We start from the raw sequence: 23,594 nt of genomic DNA, 5'->3' as shown, positions 1-23,594 counted from the left end.
AATAGAACTGTCAGTGTCGTCACTGAATTTTTGAATTGTAAATAGCTACTTAGACACTTCTAGTACCAGCAATGAGTTAAATTTTCATATTATAGAATTATCCAGATTAGACTTTAGGGTTAAACTATTCATCAAACAGAACAGGCTTATGATGAGGATTATGAAAAAATAACTGTCAGAATACAGCTCAAAGATTAGTGCAAAGTACATCTTGTAGGCATTTCCTAGGAGGCACGCTAGACACGCATACGTGCCTTCCTAACTAAGCAGAAGTATCTGGATCTATCCAGTTACCTTCTCCTTTGATCTCATTTGCTGTAACTGAGCCCCCCTCTATTTGTAGAAGAAATATACTTACATGAAAGAGTGAAAAGCTCAATAGTTTGTTTAGAAATTAGGGAAGAACTGATGTGAGTAAAGGGGAAGATTTTATCAAAATGTTTCTACAACTTTGGCAGGAGTTTCATGTATCTATAGTAAGAAAAGTCTCACTGATGGATTATGTCAGGTTTTTCAAAAAATATGTAACACACAAATAGTATAAGATTATGTGTTTATTCCACTTAATTTTCTTTAAAGAAATCAGCTATTGTGAGGAGATAAAAAGTCAGACCATTTTAAATTCTGTAAAGAAACATTCTTCTATCCACTTCCCTACAAAAATTAAATAAAGATAAATTTAGATTACTTTCATAGTTCCATTTTCAAAAAGTAAACTCTTGCATACTGGCTATTGTGTAAATTTCTATATTATTTATCTCCTGCAATGACTAATTCACTAACAATACTTTGTGTTTCTCTATCATATTTTATCTGTGGATCTCAAAACACTTTTCAGCGAATGAACTGTGTTTCACAGGTCCCACAAATTATTATTCTCATTATTTTGTTGCTAAAGAAACTGAGGCAGGGAAGGAACAGTCATACAAAACAGATATTGCTGAGCAGGAAATAACAGTCAGGCCTTCTGGGACCAGTTCTGGGCATCAGCCATAGAGCCTGCCTTCTGTCCTGGGTTTCTTTCTAGGTACAGCAAGCAGCAGGATATGCTGGCTAACTTTCTAACACTGTCAGATAAAGCCAATTCATTTTTTCTTAAGCCCAGATAAAACATTTTTTTCTAAATTAAGCTAAAACTTCTGTTTAAATTATGGATTCTGTACAAAAGGAAAGAAATAGCTTTTCTGACTTACTTGTAAGCACTAACAGATAACACACAGAAGTATACCGTATTTTCTAGAAAAGATGTCAGGCACATCACATAAATCTCCTCAATGTAATGATTTTTATGCATATTGAATATATGACTAAGAATTCCCAGTCCTTTGGTGAGTCATGGGTCACACTAACAGCAGAACACTGTAGGATATCTCATGTACAGAAGGACAGCTCTTACAAGCCGTCCTCTATGCACAGTTTTATGTGTACCTCTGTTACAGAATTGTAATGTTGGTTCATATGGAAGATAAGTTGGTGCTGACAGACATTTCTGAGTCTGCTTTCAGAATTGCTACTATTTTAACATGATGGGCATTTTTTTGTAGTATGCTGATAAACAGTAGGATTGTTAAATACATTTGGCAGAAAGTGTATGTAACTCTTCACTATTTTATTCTCCTGTACATCCAGTGCAAATACTGAAGCAGTATAAAATCAAACTACTTGAAACTAGGCCTCTTTCAGCTTTGAATTCTTAGTATGCTTTAAAGGTACACATATACTATAGATTATTTTTCTCTAAGTATTGCAGCTACACATGGAATTACACATTTAAATGAGCTTACAGCACAGGTGCTACAGGAAAAATAATGGTGTTTGCCATTTATCTTTCAAATTAAATAATGTGTTTTTAAATAGTAACTTTTTTCTTAATACACTTATGGGAACAACATTTATCTGTCACATTTTAAAAGATGTATTAGTAATAAATGTAAATTACCTTTGGAAAATCAGTAATTAGCCTCATCAAAAAATAAACAATCTGCCACCAAAAAGATAATCTTTAGCATAGTTAAGTATAATAACTGTTATTTGAATAAGTTAACAAATTAGGATAGATTGCTTCTGTAATTCATTCCCCATAGCATGAGAGATGAAGTTAAAGTACCAAGCTCATGAAGGGGGGAAGGGAGCTCAGACTTCAGTGAAACCAAATCTAGCAGCTAATATTTTCCTTTTTTGATGTGCCTGAGACATGCTACATGTATCCTACAGCTTTATTGCTGGGAATAATACAGTACATAATTTCCATGGAAGCAAGGTTATAGATATCTGCTATGAAAAAAATGTATCTTAAATTCAAAAAGTGGGATGTCACGTGAAAAGCTTTGGTACCTTAAAATTATTTTTCAACGCCCAGGCAAAAATTAAATGTATGTTAAGTTAAATGCTATAGTTTTAACATAACTCTAGGAAAATTTTGTATACAGTCTCTGCATTCTATTGCACTGCAGGTCATGTATTAAAATGTCCATCCTCTATGCCCATTCTTAGTCCTGATGTCTTGTTAACTGCATGCTATCATACCCCAGTCTCATGTGAAACACAGCTGGCTACCATATAAGTAACTATGAAGCTCTTAACAGTGAGGGGAAGTTTATGCAGTATTTTGAGATCCTCAGAGGAAAAGTACTAATGAAGTGAAAAGTTACATTATTGGCTTTGTCGGTGAAAGAATGAGAAGAAGAAAATCACACTCACTCTACTAAGTATTCTTCCTCAGTGTTATAAAATGAATGGAAAAAAAAGAAACTTTATGAAGTAGTAATTTAGGAAAAGTTTATGTTTACATAATCATCACTTATCAACCTCATGATTTTGTCTTCATCTCAGTTTACAGATAGTGGCCTCTGTAGACACATAATCTTTTGAATGTAACCCTAAAATATATAATATCATCTATCAGATTTGTAAATCCCAGTTGATACCTGTTGCTTCTCCAGTTGTTTGGATGTGACCAGGTATTAACCTATTGGCAATCAACAGGTCAGGAAAACTCATTTCAAAGCCTTTCAAGAAATATCCTCTTTGCTATGACAGTTCCAAGATAATGCATTATTAAAATAGATTTGTGTTTGAAAGAGATAGTGGCAAGGTGTACACTTTTACTGCCTTAACGTAAAAATTTTACTAGATGTCTTTATACATATGTGAATATGTGAATGGTGCATAAAAAGTTAAGATGTGCAAAAGAAAACTTCAGAGAACAGTAATACAATATAGCAAAATCAGGAAATTCTGAAGTTAAATACCCAACAGTAGTAAAGCAATCTATTTTATATAAATAGGCTCTGAACCTCTGCCATAGCTATGCAGGTTGCACTTGATGTGTACTGGTGGAATTCACAAACACTGATGAATAACAACCTTCTCTCCTAAGGGAAAGAATAACGGACTCTTAGAATAACCTAGGTAGGAAGGTTGTCTAGTCTAATCTGAATGTCATCTAGTCTAATCTCCTTCTCAAAGTGAGCGTATTTCCAAAAGTAGATCATTCAAGGACATGTCTGTATGAATTTTGAAAATCTCCAAGGATGGAGATTTTAGCACTAGCCTGGGCAACATAGTGTTTAACTTGGTGCCTTACCAGAAATTCCCTTGCTAGTATCTCATAAGCAGCAGCATTTGGAATTGGAGTGGCATTTGGAGTTGCCATGCTGGTTCTGGTCAACTGGATTGGTGTTTCCAAAAACTACTGGCATCACTGTAAAGCTATGTTGGCTTTTGGCTCACCAAACTACTAGTGAGACTCAAAGAAACAGTTCTACATGCTAGGATCTGTTCCAGAAATTGCTTTGTAGATCTTCTACTAAATGTGCAGCTAATTGTAAGACATTCACGTGAGGTCAGAACTCCAGATAGGAACTACATATGGTTCAAAATGCTTACCACAAAATAGAACTGAAGCTTTCAGCACTGCTTTGTGGCTATCACATTTCATCTGCTTTGGTGTTTGAACCTTTATTCTACATCACCTTCACATTACACTTTTCACTGATGTTGCAAAGATTTCTTACTTTTGTAACCTCAAGTTTAGTCTAATCTATAATGGCTAAACATGGCTTAATGAATGTAAGTCATGGTAAGGTGACACCAAGAGATGACATTATCTCTCTATTTAATTTCTAGTCTGTTAAGACATACCTCATGGACTGCCTGTAAATATTACAGAGCTCCAGTTCACTAGTCACTCAAAATCCTTGTAAAGCCAGCTCAGATTCATTAAGCACAAGAACCTCACCAAACTCATGAGGTCAGCTGTCTGTGGAGAAAGGGATCAATGAGTAGAGCTGGTATCTGTTTTCACGGCTCCACTGATAAGGGAGGAGTAGGCTGATAAAGTGATTTTAATTTTGAAGGATTCCCAAGTTCTGCAAGACAGCAGATTTGAAGTATTCCAGAAGAGAGCAGCTCCAGTCAGTGCAAAGCCAAAGGCCAAGAAGCAGCTACTATTCACTGCATTTGTTGACCAGTGGCATGTAAATCAGAATTACAGTGTAATCAATTATAGTGTAAAAACAAATGAAATAATACTACCATAAAACAGAAGCCCTGGATGGTGATCTACCTCCTTTCATAGTACAAAAATTTAAAAATAAAATAATATAATAATAAAAAAGAAAAAATAAAGAAAAAAAGAGTAAATTAAAAGAAAATGTATTTCATAGAGTACATACCTGTTTTTAGGATAATGTATATGCCTGGAGAGAGTTACATTCTATCTGTGCATATTAAAATGTCTTTCTTTATGAAGATTCAAGAGATTTTCTTCACAAGTAAGAGTTTTAGGGTTCTGGTGTAAAACGTCCTCATTCTGTGAATAGTCACGCTTTAAATGAAACTCTATAGCTGAAGCCTCTTCAGAAGCAGCAACACATCCATTGGGCTCTTCAGTTCCAGGTGATTTTCCTATACTACTCTTCTTACTGCTGAGCTCTGGAAAATTCTTTTCCAAACCTTCAGTTTGCCAGTCTGAAATCAACAAATCATCCACAGCATTTTTCAAATTGTTTGATGCATTTTCTTTGTTAGGATTGGAGACATTTATATTGTCATCATCACATAGAAAAGATAAATTACTATCTTCTAATGAAGTTTTAACTTTTCCTAATGATGCCAGAGTCAATTCATCTGTTGACTCTGGAGATGTTTCAGAAATAACATCGGAAATAGGCTGCTGCTGCTGCTCAGCTTTTGCTTCAGGAGTACCATTACAAATGGACTGCTGCTGCTCAACACGTTCATCTTCAGGGCATGCTTCAAAAAAGCATTCAATATTCTCTCTCTCATCTGTAAAGTCCAGTGGCACAGGAGTACTGCTCTTTTCCTCTACGTATTTGATTACCTCTCCACAGTCACTATCATGAGAAGAAAGTGAAAGATAAGAATAGAAGTCCCCTTTTCTTAGCTGAATGGGTCTGTGAGAGTGTTCTAACACTTTTTCCTTGATCTGTGTTAATGAAGCTGGAGCAGATGACTCACATTCAGGTTGTGATTTACTTTTCAAAGCTGTTGATGCCATGTCTATTATCTCCTTCACAAAGTTGTGTACTGAGCCATCTTCCATATTTCTTTTATCAGAAGCAGCAGAGTCACAGTTACAGCATGAATCAGGTCCACTGGCTGAGGAGTCACATTCTGCCTTACTAGATTTCAAGGCTGCACAGCAATTAGAAGATTTTTCAGTAATGCTTATTTTGTGTTGTTGATCATCAAGTAAGGATGTTTGAAAAGAAGCAGCCTGTGTGTCTACAGAGCTTGTTTCTGAGGAAGATTCAAGACAAGGCTTTTTAGCAGGAGAGAAAGCAATGCAATGATGACCAGACTGAAGATGACTTTGACATTCTTTTGGAGGGTTTCTGGATCCATCTGACAACAGAACAGTCTCCTTTCCATCCATATGTGAATCATCTGAACTGTCTGTAAATGCTTCACAGACAGAAAATTCATTTTCAGATTCTTTTACATCAAGTGATGCATGAGTTTTGGAAGTTGCTGATGTTACAAGCTCTGATACAAGCTCTCCCTCATGACTGCCAAGAGTATTTTCAACATTGCCATTCTCCATATCATCCACAAGTTGATCCTTCGCAACCTGAGAGATATCTTTCATCAGATGACCCTTTGTCACTTTTTCATGATTACGTGATACATTCTTACTATTACCATTATTTTCTGTTATTTTCTGCACTGAACCATTCAAAAGTGCTTCAATGTTCAGTGTATCTGTGGCTTTTGATATCTCATTACTAACTTTACCGTGCTGAATTTCATCACTGAGGTTACTTCTTCTCTTCTCTCTTGTCAAAGAAAATTTTGGTCTAATCCAAGTTTGGAGTTCATTTTTTATATAATCAAGTCCTGAAATTAAATTGCATTCTTCATAAATATCCTCATCAGTTGCTATACTGGAGTCATCATCTTCATCTTTGATACCTAGCTCTTCCTCAGTTAAGGTAAGGGTGGAACTTGAAAGCAAATCACTGTCATCTTCATCATCAGTGCAAGCAGAAGTGCAGGAGACATTAACAATCATGCTAACATTGACATCGCTCTCATCAGCTACAGATCTATTAAGATGTTTTCTAAATGATGCATTTGAATCTGGTATTTTATTTCTGTGCAGTACAATGTCTTCAGAACAGAGAGAAAGATCCTCACTGCTGCTGAGCTCTGTGAGAGAAGCCGCTGAGTCTTCATTAACTGAGGATGCAATATCTACAGACAGCTGTCCAGTAAAAGACATTTTTTGAGAGCTACTTTGGAGTGTTATGTCAGAAATGCTGCGCTTTATCTTTTGTTCTAATGGACTCTGGATGTTCTCCAAACGATTCAAAAGATCTAATGTCCTTTTGCTGAGCTCTCCAACAGAATCACTGCTTGCACTAATGTCTCCTGAGCCATGATGACTAAAAAGATCTTCATTGCTTTTGTAGGAAGTCAGCCAGCTCTCCAAAGAGGTGCTCCGTTGAAGACCATCTCCACTTTTAAAAATACCTGAGCTGAACAAATCACCTACTACAGACAGAGATTCTAATGAAGAACTATGAGATAAAGTTGAAACCTGTCTTGTATTTTCTGCAGCAATTAGTTTTCTTAGTGTTTCCACAGACTTAGAGGAATTGGGATCTGATCCTCCAGGGATATTTGCCAGATTACGGTCATGAATAAACTCATCTGGTTGTGACTCTCCAGGCTTATGTTCAGATTTACCAGGTATTTTATCGAAACAAAAACCATGAAACAAAGCACCCTCTGTTTGTGTCTTTTCAGTTTGTGATTGTTTCATTATCACTGGCAATTTGAATTTGGAGCCTTGAAGATATGAGTAATCATAAAACGTAAACACATCACATTTTCCTTGCAGTTCTTCTAAACAAACATTTTTACACATGGTAATGTTGTCCAAGTCCCCATCAATTTCACTTCCACAACCTCCAGATGGTGCCAACTGGAAATCATCTGAGAGACTAACATGGTCTTCTTCATCTTGTTTTATTTTTTGTTTTATTACATCAATTATGTCATCCATTTGAGTTCCTGCATGCCCAATTTCAGGATTGCTCTGAGTGCTTTCAATATCATTTAGTAAAAAAATTTCTGAATTATTTGTAGTTTCTGTATCACATTCACTCACTATTCCACTTTCACTCTCAGAATGCCTGCTTATGTTTCCACTCTGGTACATACAGTTATATGGCTTTGCTAATGTTGTTCCCCCTATTAGATCTGGCAAGGATTTGGTAGATGAAAATGAAGAGTCTTTACTGAGACTTTTGTTTAAAATGTTAGACTGTGTTACGCTGGAGAGTTTTGATGTTTTTTTCAAGAAAGGCATGTGTTTTTTTTCTGATAATTCAATATTATGAAGACTATAGACCTGATAGATGTGAGGATTTGGAGGGGAAGTAATGCTGGAACAATAAAGAGGACTTCCACAACCACTGATACTTTCATCTTCATTCACATCATTGATGCCACATTCTCCTGAAGTAGATTTCTGGCTGAGATCATCTTTTTTGAGCTCCTGATCAGGATCACTTAAATCTTCATTAACACTGATCAGCTTGTTACTAATATCAGTTTCATCCCATTCTAGTGCGTCTTCACTTGGACCATTTAGATCCATCAAACTTGGATCAATAAAGTTCAGAGACTCCTGTAGGAAAAAAAAAAAAAAATGGAGATGAAAAATATGTACATCTCTACTTTAAAAGTTCTTCCACTGAAATCATGTAAGTAAATTAATGGGAGTAAGGACCATTTTTGAAACAATGATAACTAACAGGCTTTAACTTTATATTGTGTATGATTCAAATGATCAATTAAAATGAAACCTATTAAATTCTGCATACTTTCTTATTTTGCATGCTTTTTCATCTTTCTTAGTGTTTTTTCTTATTTGCTGCTAAAACTCCATACAGAAATTTGACTTTTCTTTAACTGAGGTTAACTGCAGTCACATTACATGTAGCAAACTTCAATCATTCTGCATAATCACACAGAAGTGTGTTAGTAAAAACATACTTGTAGGTCTTTATTGTGTTGGATATATGAGAAAATCTCTTAGCCTGCTTAAAAGAGTTACATAGAGATAGATAAGAGATATACACATTTTATCAATAGATTTTAAAAAAATATTTATAACAAATTTTTGTGTAGCCAAGCTTAAAACAACTTATCTAATGCACTGGATATCACTAGACCTGATGAATTTTTCTTAGAATTACTGTTTATTCTTTACTTGATAGTAAAGGTAGTACTAATGACCAGTAAGTAAGGCTAATGAATGGTAATACTTTCAGCTGTAAGAACAATGAATCAGTCTAAACAAATGCTACATGAATTTCAAATATTGTCTGTGCTGACACTGTTCTCTGGGAAAGGGCTAATAAATAACTGAACTAAACTTAGTTTGATATTTTGAAGACTTTGTAGCTTTCCAGTAATAATGGATATTATGAGTTCAGAATGTGTAGTCTCAAATACTGTTACTTCTAGAAACACCTGAGGGACAAAAAAAAACCCACCTTGACAACTTTTCTAACTCAAATATAATGTGTTAAAAGGCCATAGAACCAACACACCTTAAAATCCTCATAGTAGCACAGAAATAGTTCTTGATTTGGGGGCTTGTTCTCTGAGCAGAGATTAATTTCACTTATTTTTTCTACTTATTGAGGCCGTTTGAGGGAAGACTTCGCTTATACAGAAAGACTTAAAATAGGACTGATAACTAGTGTAGAATTTTACTTCAGATTAAACTATCTTAGCAGCCAGACAATGATCACTGCATCCAGAAAAATAACCACTTTTTCCAAAAAAACCTTTCAACAACAATACTTCTTGAGCTTTCTTGGAGCAAGTTTTGTTTTGCAAATTACAGCACTGATTGCACATCCAACAGCAATCTAAATACCAACAAACTTAGAAAGTTGCTGAAATACAAGCAGATACAGTGTTGCTATAGTCAAATAAAATGCAGCTGTAAGCAACTTGGTTGCTGACTTAGATTCATAAACTCTCAGCTCACGTTAAGTGTGCATAGAAAGGGACATAGTCTCAGCTGTTAGCTCTCTATGTGAAATAGGAACTCAAGTCCACTCATCTCTGTTGTGACAAATCACGAGACATTCATCATCAGCTCAATAGTTAGGGCGCTGATTTTGAGAGGGTGAGAGTTTGTCAGACTGGGCATAAGAGACCAGGTTGCCATTCTCTCAGAAGTTCTCAGTATAAGATGTTATCAAGATAAGCCTCCTTACGCTATTTCATTTTGCATAAAACAATAAAACATTACTTTGGTCACAGAGGGATGACGGGAATTTTATCCCACAGTGCAACGTTCAACACATTTGACTGGCAAGAAGCACAGATAAGCCCAAATCTCTCTTCAGCATGGAAGACACAAGGGTATCCTAACACAGCAAACCATTGGCTAAGACAGTCAAATGACATAAGGAAGAATGATTTTGTCCAAAACAGGCAGAGTAGCATTCAGCAGAGTGATACAGTGATCAACATATTTGATAAAATGATACAATATCCATGTAAGAAATCTGAGTCCTCATGCTCCACTGGGCTTAGCTGTAAGGCAGATCTCCATGCAATGCAGCTGTGTTAAGATATCATAAATAATTCTGGGCAGAACCTTGGGTGCCAGCAATTTTTTCTGTCCTTGGAGGTTAGGAGATTTGGTAGATTTTGAAGTTTGTCATACATAATGTTGAAGGCTCCTTACAGATCAATATAACTCAAAACTTTTATGAAATAAATTTGCTAGTCTTCTTTTTTTCCATCAGGTACTGGCTGGGGGTAGCTCAAATTTTAAACTCCCATGAAAACACACATTTGCTAGACAGCTAGGGCTAACAAGAGCAGTGCTGTACATTGTAGAGTTGAGCAGTCTATGTTGGGATGTGCCAGTTGGCCATGTTTTCATAATGACTCCTGGTCAGTATCTAGTTGGACCAGGTCCCGCTCGTTGCTAAGGAGAGGAGCATCCTTTTACCAATCTACAACTAAAAATATGGTGCAAGAGATCAATAATTAGATTGTTAGTTTGAAAGCTTGTTAGATTAAACACGAAATCAGCTAGAATTACTCATTTTCTCTGTAGTGTGTTTTATGACTCTGTCACACCTAGCATTAGGAAGATATTGCTGTGAAAAGCTTTCTGAACTGCACAGTTTTACTGTTTTACACTTCTGTCAGCTGCAAGAACTCCCGAAGGCAGGAAATCAGCAGCAGGTTCCAAGGATTTTATGTCCCATAGAATCTGATCTTGTTTCTCAAAACAAAACATTTGGTCCTCATTGGTCAGGAAGATAACCTTCCCCCTGTAAATCAGCACTTGGCTGCCTTGTTAGTTCTGCAGGTCAGATGGACTAAAACAATAAAACATGTGGAATTGTGACCTCACCCCATTCATCTTCACTGAGTAGTCCTTACTTCAAAGCCTATTTTTCATTCTTCAAATGCACATGCTTTTCTGAATGCTGGAATATACTCAGAAGTTGTACAGATGACTGTATGATGGTAGGGAATTTGATTTTTTTTCCTTATTGTCACAGTTATTATCACTTCCAAAGATGAAGATATGGTCATTTTACCAGCATAACTTTCTTTGTTCAAGGAACTGAATTGATATTAGTAAATTACTACCCTTCTTATAAGCATCATCTGCCCTGATGACATCTACTACTATGACTTTAGTAGTTATCAGCCCTTACCAAGTACAGACTAATTTTTAACTTTGTCTACAACAGACTACCCAGCTAAAGTCACAAACATTTTTAGCAAGGCTATGTATTTCCCTTTCTTTTTTACAATATTTAGCAAGCTCCCCAAACAAGAAGGAGCAATTAGAGATGCAGTAGTTGTTGGAGAGAGCAGCACCACGCAGACTTTTGAATAATGCTCTGGTTTGAAGAATGAAAGGTGGTGTCATACCAGCTTATGTTTGCACTGACAGCAGTAGCAAGGTGAAAACTAAGAATCTCTCGCCAATTTTCATCATGTCAAATGTCTCCTTATCAGCCTGCTCAGTACATAGGTAGGATGCTAGAGGATTATCATGATAGTAACATATACGTGTAGATGTGTGTGTGTAAACACACACACACACCTCTTAGCTATTTTCCAAATTCTGGGAAATCTAGTGCAGTCAGTTACACCTGCTGGTATCCAAAGAAAGTTCATTTTGCCAGACAGTTATTGTATCTTTGATGGAATTTGGTCTCCAGGTGGTCTGTCACAGATTTCAGCAAGTAGATATGTGTGTGCATATGTATGTATATCATCTTTCAAACAATGACTATCTTCATTTATATTATCAAATTAAAGGCATTAAACACAACTACCTCTGGAGTCAACCTCAATGACCACATGGTTCAGAGTTAAGAGAAGGTAAAAAGTTTTGACCAAGTAAAAAATTGCTATGCAATAGCAACAAAAGGAAGCACACTATAGAGTGTATCTCCATTTTTATAGTATCACTAGGCACACAATATCCAGAAAGCATTGACTGTCTTATGAAATATATCCAGCATATTTTAAACAAGAACAAATTAAATTACAGACTCAGAAGAGTGAAAGGTTGAATTAATTCAACTGTATTTCACAGCACTGCTTTAAAGAGTCTGGTTCTTTCCAGTGTGAACCCTGAACTACTTTGCTTTGGACAGTAATCCCATTTCAGTGGGATAACTCATTTGCGCAGTGTGCACTTCAGTACTTGCAGCACTGGTGTCTAATGGTTAAACAGTTAATCTGCTGAAAATGCTAAAGGCAAGAAATGAAATTATTGTCATATATGGATATTTCCTCAGCCACAGTGCTCTTTAAGAAAAAGTCTTAAAAATACATTTTTTTTCCCACTTTTTTCCTTTTTAAAACAGATAGTTTTGCTTTTTCTGCAGCAAATTTTATGAAACAATGATTCTCTGTTTCAGGCTCATTTGCATGTGCTACTCCAGTACAGATACTTTGTGTTGGTGAAACAGGCCTGTAATGTAACCCCTACGTACCATTATTATTTTTTTTTTTTTAAAGAATTAACATGAAAAAAAAAAAACCCAGAACTTTTACAATAATAAATACAAACTCTGTTCCTCCCTACCCGAAACATATCCTTCAGTTGCTGTGGACAAATTATCCAAACTCAGCTGTGCTTTAGGGTCAGAGGAAAAAGAGAGAGAAAGAAAGAAAACCATCCCCCATCTCCAGGAATGCGTGCACATTCAAGGAAGACAAACATGATTTTGTCTTTTCAAAAATGCAAGCATACCAAGTACTTCTGCTGCAAGAAACAGTCATATGTACAGTATCCACTTCACCTCTGCTTCATTTTCTAAATGAGGTTCTCTATATTATAGCCAATAAAAAAAAAAAAATCCCCATTTCCCAACACCAGTATTTTAATATTTATAAGCATATGCATAAAATTCTATGTGCATAATACTGAAGTGACCTGCACATTACAATATGGTCTCAAAATATATAGAAGCATTATACTTTATTACAGATCACTGGAAAAATCAATTATTAAAAGACATACTCGTTATAATTACAATAAAAAGAAGAAGGGACATATTTATTTGCTGAGAAAATAAGAATCTGGAACTGTGGTTTTTACTTTTTCTACCTTCATTTTACAATTATTATTACCTTCTTCAATGAAAAGGTATGCTCAGTCCTGCACATGCAGAACTTCACCTTTTTTTTTGGTGCTTACAGGCATAGCCAGCGTCCTACAGAGGTGGCTGTATGCACAGATGCCTATAGCATAGGAAGGACACTGGCTTGGCTTCTGCTTTCTGAAGTCACAGATGCCACTTGTATGGGTCTCAACACAGACTGGGTCACATGGGAACCACAGAGGTCACATCACTGATAAGCTGCCTGTCTTCATGTTGACATGGAGAATTCTCCTATAATGCTCCTAAAGAAAAGACTAGAGGATTGCCTCCTCACATCCAGGTTCTAATATTGATAATTTTCTGTCATTATATCAATTTTTCAGCACATCTTCCAAGCAACAGATTAAATAATTGCAGTGATATTTTAACAGGGATGCTCCAAAAATAATGCCTCTTATGTTATTATGTTGGCCCACAAACTCAGAGGCAGACGTCAGTGTTATGGCAGGAGAGGCTGAACCTTCTCTCTAATATCCCATTACATTTTGTTGCCGTGAGTCAGATGGCAGCAGAGGGATAGTCTCACAAATTGGCACATTACATGGAAGTGCACATGAAGCAAATATGCATAACTGAATTCCACCATTAGAAAAAAAATGGCACCCTTTAACATTCATCAATGCTTGCAGAGCATTTGTGGAGACCAAGCAGTGGATGTAAGCACAGTGAGGTGGTGTGTGGGGCATTTCAACAGTTGCAACAGCAATGTCAAACACAAACCATGTTTCAGACAGCCATGCAGATTTTTAGGAGTGCAACGTGCGCTCTTTTGCGTCAAAGGAAGTAGCCATTCTCTAGACATTCTGCTGCCCTTCAAATGCCTTGTGACCACATTAGGTAATACTCTGAGGTCACTTATGCCTGCACAAATCCTATGATCAACGTTTCCTGATAAGCTCCCCACAGCACCACATCGCTAAAAGGAGTGAAAAGCTCTATTCCCTCTACCACTGACTAGAAGAGGCGGGGTGGAGCAGACAGTGAGCCACGTCGGCAGAAGGCCCATAGGAACTTATTTCTATCACAGACCAAGGCAAAAGCAGGGATTCACCACAGTACTTATTCATTCTTCAGCCTCTGTGGAAGTAGTGGCTTACATTTTTGCCAGTGTATCCTCATGTGGTTTTTTAACATCTCTGGTTCTCATTTGCTGAAGAAGCCCTTTAAGTGTTACTAGAGAGCAGAAGAACACCTATAACATTTTTATGTTGAATAATATTGTCATCCAAACAGGTTTACAATCCCAGACCTATATTCCAAGTTGTGTATTAGAGCTGTTTTCACATTTTTGTCATGAGAAAGCCTGACTACATGGCATATTTTACAGACTGTTGTTTTTGCTGCTTTGTAGTTTTCTTTTCATCTGTCAAGAGGTTACATGACAGGATTTTTCGACCTTGAATGTCAATTTGGTCTCACCTCTACTTCAGGGGAATATATGATTTTCTTTGTGCAAGAATCCAACACAAGCCCTTAATGAAATCTTAGAAAAATGCTCCTAGGTTGACCCAAACTCAAAATGTTGCCATGTATACCTAGTTCAGTAAAGACCAAATCCTGGCACTCTACCTCAGACACATACCCATGCCAGTTGCAGGGAGCTCATTCGTGCTAAGTCTCAGACTTTGATCCAATCAAGGATTACTCTTTATGGTTAAGACAAAAAAAAAAAAAAAAAACTGAAACGAAACAAAAAACACAACACTACCATAAACTGGAAATCTGTGGAACTGATTATGCTTAGACAGGCATTAAACTATTGCTTGTCTAGACTGCAGAATTTCATCACAATTTTTCATCGCTATGCCCTTTTTCATGGCAAATCAGTTGTTCTCTACATTTGGATGTTCTTGCATAATTGCATTGGCATAATAAAATCACTATTGTTTTGGCTTTGTACTACTTATGTATAGTTTCAGCTTAATATAATTTACATTGGACTTCATACTCCTTTAAAGGTGTACTCTCAGTTAAAACAGAACAACTCAGTGGACAGTGTGAAATGACTAGGTAGATGCAACAGTTTTCTCTCATTTGTTAAGGGCACCTGAAATCACAGTCTTTAAGAGCTTTGTTTGAGCAGAAACAACTGTTTGTGAGAAAACACTAAAAAGTGAGAATCACCGTAGAAACAGATAGATATAAAGTCCAAAAGGATAGGATATTAGCTCTTGAGAGCTTGGCCTTAGGAGAAACTTAGAAAAAAAGTTTTCTCACTAAAAGCTGGAGAAGACAGACTTGAATTTCCAAATAAAAAATCTTAGAATCATAGATTATTCTGAGCTGGAAAAGACTCATATAGATTATTGAGTCCAACTCCTGGCTTCACATGGGACCGCCAAAGATCAGACCACCTGTCTTAGAGCACTGTTCAGACTCTCCTTGAAGTCTGGCAGCTTGATGCAATGATCAGTGTTCTGAGGAGCCTGTTCCAGGGCCCAGCCATCTTCTCGTGCGGAACCTATTCCTGATATCCAACCTGACCCTCCTGACATATCTCCATGCCATTCCCTCTTGTCCTGTAGATGTTACCAGAGAGCAGAGGTCAGTGCAGCCCCTCTGCTCCCTGTCTTCCCATATACAGGAAAGGGAGATTTGATCTATTATTTGGAAATAGAAGAACTGCATGAAGGATATATGGGTCTGTCATCAGTTTCTCCTTCTCATGAAGCAGTTAAGAGACCATCAAATTTAGCTTAATTCACATCAAAGACAACTGACTCACTTTTTCCTCACATGTAAATTTTCAACAGAATTTCCTTCTTATCTCCGATCAAGCACTTCCTGATGTCATTGATCCACAACCCATAAATTTGGGATATTGACTAGAGGGGAGTCAATAAGCAAGTATCATGAAGTCAGAGGCTCTCAGACTGCTGCATGTTACAAGTATTTCCACAGCCTGCCTATCTACGGATTTCCAAGAATTAAGTTAAACATCACTATTGTCAGTAAGTGGTGGAGAGTTCTGGCAATGAATCCAAATGACAGTAGTAAGCACCCTGAGACTACGACACCACTACAGCTCCTTGACATTACACAGTGTACATCTAGAAAGTGCTGCTTTTCAAGTGTTGCAGAATAGAAACAGGAGCCTTATCTCCAGGTGCAAGAGGTCCTTAGGCAGAGCTTTTTCAGTAAGATCATCTCACTCTCACTCTCAAACTTCCAGACTTTTTTCTTGTCTCCATCACTGTTAAGTGCCTGTTGTTTATGGTTGTCACTGTACGTAACAGATGCCAACACAGCCCTGGAGCTGGCTGGAGAAAAAAAAAAATTGGCAATTTCAATCTCTTCTTGGATGCTGAATGAATTCTATGCAATGTGTGAAGTACCAGTGTTAAATGTACAATTTGTTTTGGTCACTGGAGAAATTATTTAATACATGCACACATTATAGAAATTCGCTTAGAAGAAGACAAAGTAAAGGACAAGTATTTCTTGTTAGGGTGAGAGGTTTATATTTGCCTACTTTAGTTTGGCTAAGTACAAAATGACAGTGGACTGTGCTTCATTACTGCAAAAATATTACTGTCATTATTCAACGTTCTTCTATTGCAGGAGAGCTTATTTAAAACATTGTTCAGTTTAAATTTGGACTCAAACTGAAGATTTAAATCTATCTGCATAACTTATTTTCAGTGGTGGTGAGTGACAAAGTCCAATGAGCAGTAAATTTTTACAAAGCGATGTAACAACTGAGGGGCTCAGAGCTGTAAGTATTAATGTTATTAGTATAAATGTTGTTAGTATTCAGCTTTAAGGCACAGCATATTTTGTTTCAAACTGAAGCAACATTCCTTCTCCCTTCTAAAACAAAACAAAGTATTTTAAAAATGAAGCATCTCCCTCCTTTGTTCAGTAAACCTGCTGGATGAGCTGTGACTCCATAAAGTTTAGGAACTCATTTATTATGTTGCTAGATCAGAAGCTGCATTTATTCACACAGTGCATCTCTAAAACCTAGCTTTCATTTGAGCTGTGGGGAGGCCCAGTCTTTCTCCCTTCTCTCGAGAAGGTGAAGCTCAAGAAGATAATTAACCATGAAACAATGAGGAGGCTTGCTGGGTAAGCACTAGTGTGAAAACAGTTACTCCTCACAAAAGAGGGGAAATTAGCTGGCTGGATAAAAAAGGAAGTGTCAGACTGGAAGACTGAAAGGACTGCCAGCATAAGTAGATAGCTCTATGCATCATTAATGCAATTTTTTTTAACACTTAAACTTCACTGCTTTCTAAATTTAGATGTATTTAAACGCTATGTGTTAGGAGAGATTAATATGCCATCTTAAAATAATTTCTCTTTAACTTTCCATTTTCACATTTCACCAGCTTAGTCACCCTTCCCACACATGAAAAATTTACCAACCTTTCAGCATTGTATTCTTGTTTACAAAGCCGATGTAAACAGAGCATTCTAAAAAGATTCAGTTTGCTCATTGTATTTTACAAGCACATTATTTTATATTAAAACACATATTTTTATGAACAGAAAGTTTGTTTTGATTTTACTGTTTCACACAGTAAAGACTTATGATGTGCGTTTCCTTTCAAAACTTCCTTCTACTCAAACAGCGTTCCCTGAAGCAGCCACATTTTTGGCAGAAATTCAGTTATATGCTATGCCAAAAGAAATTGAATAAACAAACACTGCTTAATGCAGCTGGGTAGGTAATTTACATATTACTGCACACCAAACATGAAGGCCTGAATATGGATTAGAGCTACAATGATGACACAAATGTCTTATATGTTAGGGGAAATAAAATTCAGATCATTGTTGCTAATGATTTACATGCTATGATTTAATGTATACTGTATTACTTCAGATACATTAATGTTCATATTTAACTATTAAAGAGATGTATGACTTATATTTTCTGTGTGTTTTACTAGAAATATCTTGAAAAACTGTTAAGTGGATGCATTTTTCAAAGTTCCTTTTGGTGAAAGCAGCCGACCTAAATGACTGCATCACAGTCTTTTGAAACAGTGATGGAAAAAAGAAACACAAAAACAAACAAACAAACAATCAAATACAATGAAAACCCTCTAGGCATTTCTTAAAACTGCTTTACTATACACAAAAATATTGTGTAGGTAGGCCTCCAAACTCATGTGCTTTCAAAAAGCATCTGTCATTTTGGTGAGGTCAACAGTCCACTCAGCTGAGTCTATCTCCTGCAGTGACCAGAAATGGATGTTTATGGAAAATTTAAAAAGAATAGAGCAGAGAGAATGGTGTACATCATGCAAAATTTGAGAAGTCAGACTTAACATTCCCTGACAACATTCCTATACTCCTTCCAAGTGGCCAGACCCCTTTTTCACATTACACAGACTTTCTTCTTCCATTTGAGTTTCCCATGAGCTTCTTGCTCATCCATGAATGTCTCCTGCCAGCCATGTCTGATTTCCTACTCTTACAGATGCACTGATCTTGACCTTGGAAGAAGCAATGCTTGAATGCCAAACATTTCTCTTGGGTTCCCTTAACTTCCAGTGCTCTAATCTATGAGATACCTTTAAATAGGTCCTTGAAGAGGCGAAGGCTGGTTCTCTTGAAGCCCAGGTCTGCAATCCTACTGTCTGTCTCATTCCTTTGATGTAAGATCCTGAACCGCTATATCTCATGGTCACTGCATCCAAGGCTGCCCTTAACTTTCACTCCTTCCTTGTTTGTAAGAACAAGGTCCAGCAGCAAATCTCTCTTCATTGGCTACTCCACCACCTGTGTCAGAAAGTTATCTTTTCAGCACTGCAAGAAGCTCCTTGATTGCGTGTGCCTGGCAGTGTTGCTTTTCTAGCAAATACCAGGCTGATTGAAGTCCCCCCATGAGAATCAGACCATGTGATCGTGAGGCTACTTTCAGCTGCCTGTAGAAGGCCTTATCAACTTCCTCCTCTTGATAAGGCTGCCTCTAGTAAACACCCACAAAGTTGTCACCTGTATTAGCCTGCCCTTTAATTCTCACCCATAAGCTCTCTGCTCATTCATCATTCATTCCTAGGCAGAGCTCAACACATTCTAGTTAGCACACATATAGAGTAACTCCACCGCCTCATCTTGCTGGTCTGTCCTTCCTAAAAAGTACACAGCTATCCATTCCATAATACTGAAGTACCTTTTCTGCTCTAGGTGGAAGGAAGGGTAAGCTGCTCTTGAAGAGGCTCCACAGAAAAGCCTATTCCTAGCACTACTCATCTACATGTATCCATACTGCTTTACACATGAAGACTTTCTTTCCAACACTCCCCTTTCATTAACTGAAAAGAACAAAGGGCACGCGAACCGCAAGGTAGAACTGCTGAGTACGTTTCCTCTCAAGCTTAACTGTTTAGCCCACTTCCAAATCATCTGGAACTCATGAGAAAGTTAGGAGTATCATTTTCTGTCCTCCCCAGGCTTGACAGAGACTGTGAAATCGAGCTGCCTTACTCTCTGTGCTTTGAGCCTAGATAGAGTTATACACATCAGAGACTCTATCATCAAATATCAAGCCACTGAAAAACATATATTTTAAGGAAGGAAGCTCCAAAGAGAGAAAACTTCAGTATTGAAACATGAGCAGAACAAGATGACTGACAGAACCACATACAAGCAATTGTATTGTACTATGAAGAGGCCTAACATCAAAACAAGAATGACCCATGACAGATAATGGAAAAAAAAAAAAAAATCTGAAGGTTCAAAAACAAGTCATTAAATAGTTACTTTGTGAGGGCTAGATCATGCAAAATATATTCAGCACTTTAAAACATACAGTGTGCCCTTCTCAGCCAATTAAGGTAACTTTTTCTCAGTACTTTGCTGTACTGCTTATCTTCCAAATTTTTATGTAAGATTTCTAGCTAGATCCCACCTTACAAAACAATAACTTGTAATAAAATAAAAATTCTATAGAAACCAAGTTTTTAATTTAGTGGAGTTATCTAACAAGTAACAGAACAATGTCAAATACCTCCGAAGGCAGGGTTTTGTATTGTAGCTTAGAACAAGTGTCAGCCCATGGCTTGAAAAAATATTGAACTAGTGAATTAGATATACAGAACTGAAAGGGAGAAGAATACAGTTAGCATTACTCCTAACATTATTAAAATCTGTTTTTCTTTGCAGAAGACATCACAGAAACAGATGAAGAGAGAAAAGGGATAAAGATACCTGATCAGAACCAACACGTTTAAATGACTTGTTTTCTGAAGTCAGTTGTAAAGAATGAAATAAAGAGAAAGCTGGAAAAATACTAAACAGGGCTTTACGTAGTCTTTGTCCCCCTATGAAACAAGCACATAAGAAACAAACTTGTGGTAAAGAGAGAGGGTTTTTTTTTTTTTTTTTGTGTGTGTGTGTGTGTGTGTGTGTGTGTGTGTGTTTTAAGTGAGCTGCTTCACCATTGCAGATTTTCCCAAGTCCTTACAACTCTAATTAAAATGTGGTAATTGGTTATGTTACCTCAATTACCATGATGCATGGACGTTGATGCAAAGCGGCAAAGCGACACCAATTGAATCCCTTGGGTGTTATACCCCAAGGCCATCCCATTTATTGTGGCCTTATTATTTTCAATTATGTGGTTGGATGTACAGCATACTTTCCAGCCAATACAGATGGGGGTTTTGCTGGACATACAGTGTAGTGTACACACAGGATGACTCAAGAGGAAAAAGGAAATAAAAGTTTTTAAAATTTCATGAAGCATAGTGGTAGGCTTAAATCAATGAATACTTCAGACACTTTCTGGACAATGTGAGAATTACAGCACCTCAATCCAAATTATCTTCACTCAAAATCTCCATTTTAAAAGCATTATGAATACTGTCCCTTCAGTAATTAGCCCTCTGTTGAATGAGAAAAGAGATTGTCTGCTCCATAAAATAGATATCTTTCTCATTCAGTGAATGAGCAGTCTGGAGAAAAAGCAGTTTCTCTAGTCATCAAAAAGGCAGGAATTGAATTGCAACTTGAGAAATAAAATATATTAGAAAACACAGTTCTGTCTCTCTGTGAGCCACACCAGTACAACAGTTTTATGCATTCCAGTATCGACAAAGCAGTTCCAGAAAAGTGAATATGCAGAGTAACCTCATCATGACTTCCTATACAGAGATATATCTGACTTGGACAGGACATCAAATTGTGAGTATCTTGACTGCTGGAATAATCCACTAAGGCTAGATGCTTACTTAAACTGGATATACCAATTGGCAAAGCAAATGATCAAAAATACTGCCTAAAACAACTTATATATTCCCCCTTTGACTTAGCTGTTGAAAACTCCTTGGCATGACCATGACAGATGCTGTCCCAAATCCTTTTTTAACTGTTCAGTTTTCTTTCATGTAGACCAGATCCTCTAAAGGAGAGTGCAGAGTGAGTTAAAGCTTCTCCAGCTGTTGAGTAGAAATTTCACATGGCAGTTTTCAGTTTACTTGACTAAAGATTGTTGCTATTGCTATTGCAATTGCCAGACAGACTCCTTTTTCTTTTACGATGATTGCCAGCAGGGTCTTGTTAGGCAAACTGAAAGGCATCTGTGTAATTCTGAAGCTAAAATTTAGTTGTCAGATAACATTATACCAGCAAACTATGGTTTACTAGATAGATTTACAAAAAAAAAAAAAAAAAAACCCACAAAAAACAACAACAAAACAAAACAAAACAACAACAACAACAACAAAACAGATGGGGGAGATAAAATCCTCTTTTGCTAAAACACATGAAGACTGCTTCTAGTAAAAGACAAGTGTCCTACTGTCTTTTAAAAGTTATCTTTCTTTGTTGTTGTTGTTTTTTTTTTCCCTGCATGAATACTTCATTTTTTTTAGCTAGATTAATCTACTGAATCTAGCCACATTTCATCCTTCTGGAGTGACTCTTACTAAATATTTCAATTTATAGACATAGCTTTTAAGCTCATTAGGAGGATATATTTTTACCAGACTTCAGGTGCTTGTAGTACAAGTTAATCTCTTGTCATTTGCAAAGTTATGGTGCTCATTACAAAGGTTGAGGAACATTGAAAAACATCAATGAAGACAAACAATTCAAAAGAAACCTAAAACCTCTTTGTGGTTAATTCCAGCATACTTCTGCAATGATATAAGTGGCTCAGATAAGAGACTGGGGACAGAAACAGGACAAAGAAAGATCCCAGTATACAAATTAAGAAGAGAGCAGAAGATGCAAGTGACTCTTGTACCTCTTTTATGCAGTATAATCATTGGGGTTATCTCATGTACTATCAGCAAGTTGGATGCCATGAATGAGTTAGATGCCATCAGGGTATAAAAACATCTCATTCGTTTTCATAAATTACAGTATTTTGTGGGCAACCACAAATGAAGACTTGTTACTAAGAGATACTGTTTATGTGCCAAGACTGGCACACCATCAAATACAGAGAGATAGGGAAGCAGAAGAAGTAGTCCTGGTACCTACCCAAGAAATGACTACACAGGAACTGAATGAAAAGGAAGTCTAGAATATGCCAACTCAGACCTGGGAAGACAAAGAAACCTGAATTCTGTAGTGGCTGAGGCATCCTTAAGTGTTGGGAATATAAACAGTTTTATCAACATGAGAAACTTGTAGATGTTGACACACTCAAAGAATCATATTATTATAAACAAGACTAGAATAAGAGGTTCCAAAGCAAAACAGCCCACAGTGCAAATTAAATGAGTATCACATCACGATGGCAGTTAATGGCTGCTGTTTCTTAGTAGAAAGAATGGTAATCCCCTTGCACAATGAAAAACAGTTCAGACCAACAAATAACTCCAGACTCCCTCAGGCAAAGGGGGAATAAAGCAGCATGCACCTTGTGAAGTTCCAAGCACTGGGACATCAAGCAAAGTACAGTGCTTGAACACCATGCCTCAGCTCCTGATCGATTGCAGTCCCACATAGTAACACAAGGCTCGCTTCACTCCTGCTGTAAGAGCAGCATCAAGCTCTAATTAGCACATAACCGCTTATTTAGAGTAACTGCAGCTACAAAGAACAAACTGCTTCCATGAGGCAGCTGTCCACATGCAAGAGGAGATAATAGGCTTTCACTACAGCAACTTGGACTTCTGTTCAGCCTCTCTCTATGCTGTCTCACAAATACAACTTGTTTGTGCTCCACGCTCAATAGAACAGATATATTTATAAAAACAAAATTGTAAGTTTTGTATAAAAAAGGTAATTTTCCATCTTTGTAGTACCTTACCTTTCAGATAGGTATAGTAGAAACCCAGTCCAATCTCTCTGGGGTAGTTATGAGGACTGCTGAAAAAGTAATACCTCCTATTTTATTAGATTGGACCATGAACTCAGAGGCAGATGTTGGTGATATGGCAATACAGGCTGAATCTTCCCACCAATATTCTGTTAAATTTTGTTGCTGCGTAA

The 23,594-nt window shown here is 36.9% G+C and overlaps 1 protein-coding gene across 8 annotated transcripts in view; it reads right to left on the bottom strand.

Moving 5' to 3' along the window:
• Window positions 1–23,594, bottom strand: part of AKAP6 (A-kinase anchoring protein 6) — a 260,787-nt gene that overhangs the window by 1,422 nt on the left and 235,771 nt on the right. For all 8 annotated transcript variants that reach the window (XM_015287642.4, XM_040702182.2, XM_040702181.2 and 5 more), the window contains one exon: window positions 4,677–8,158. In XM_015287642.4, the coding sequence (XP_015143128.2) occupies window positions 4,718–8,158 (3,441 nt within the window). In that variant the 3' untranslated portion in view covers window positions 4,677–4,717. The remainder of the gene's footprint in view (window positions 1–4,676; window positions 8,159–23,594) is intronic.

The sequence above is a fragment of the Gallus gallus genome, chromosome 5, assembly GCF_016699485.2.
Source record: "Gallus gallus isolate bGalGal1 chromosome 5, bGalGal1.mat.broiler.GRCg7b, whole genome shotgun sequence".
Classification (NCBI taxonomy): domain Eukaryota; kingdom Metazoa; phylum Chordata; class Aves; order Galliformes; family Phasianidae; genus Gallus; species Gallus gallus.
This window is presented reverse-complemented; position numbering and strand designations above follow the sequence as displayed.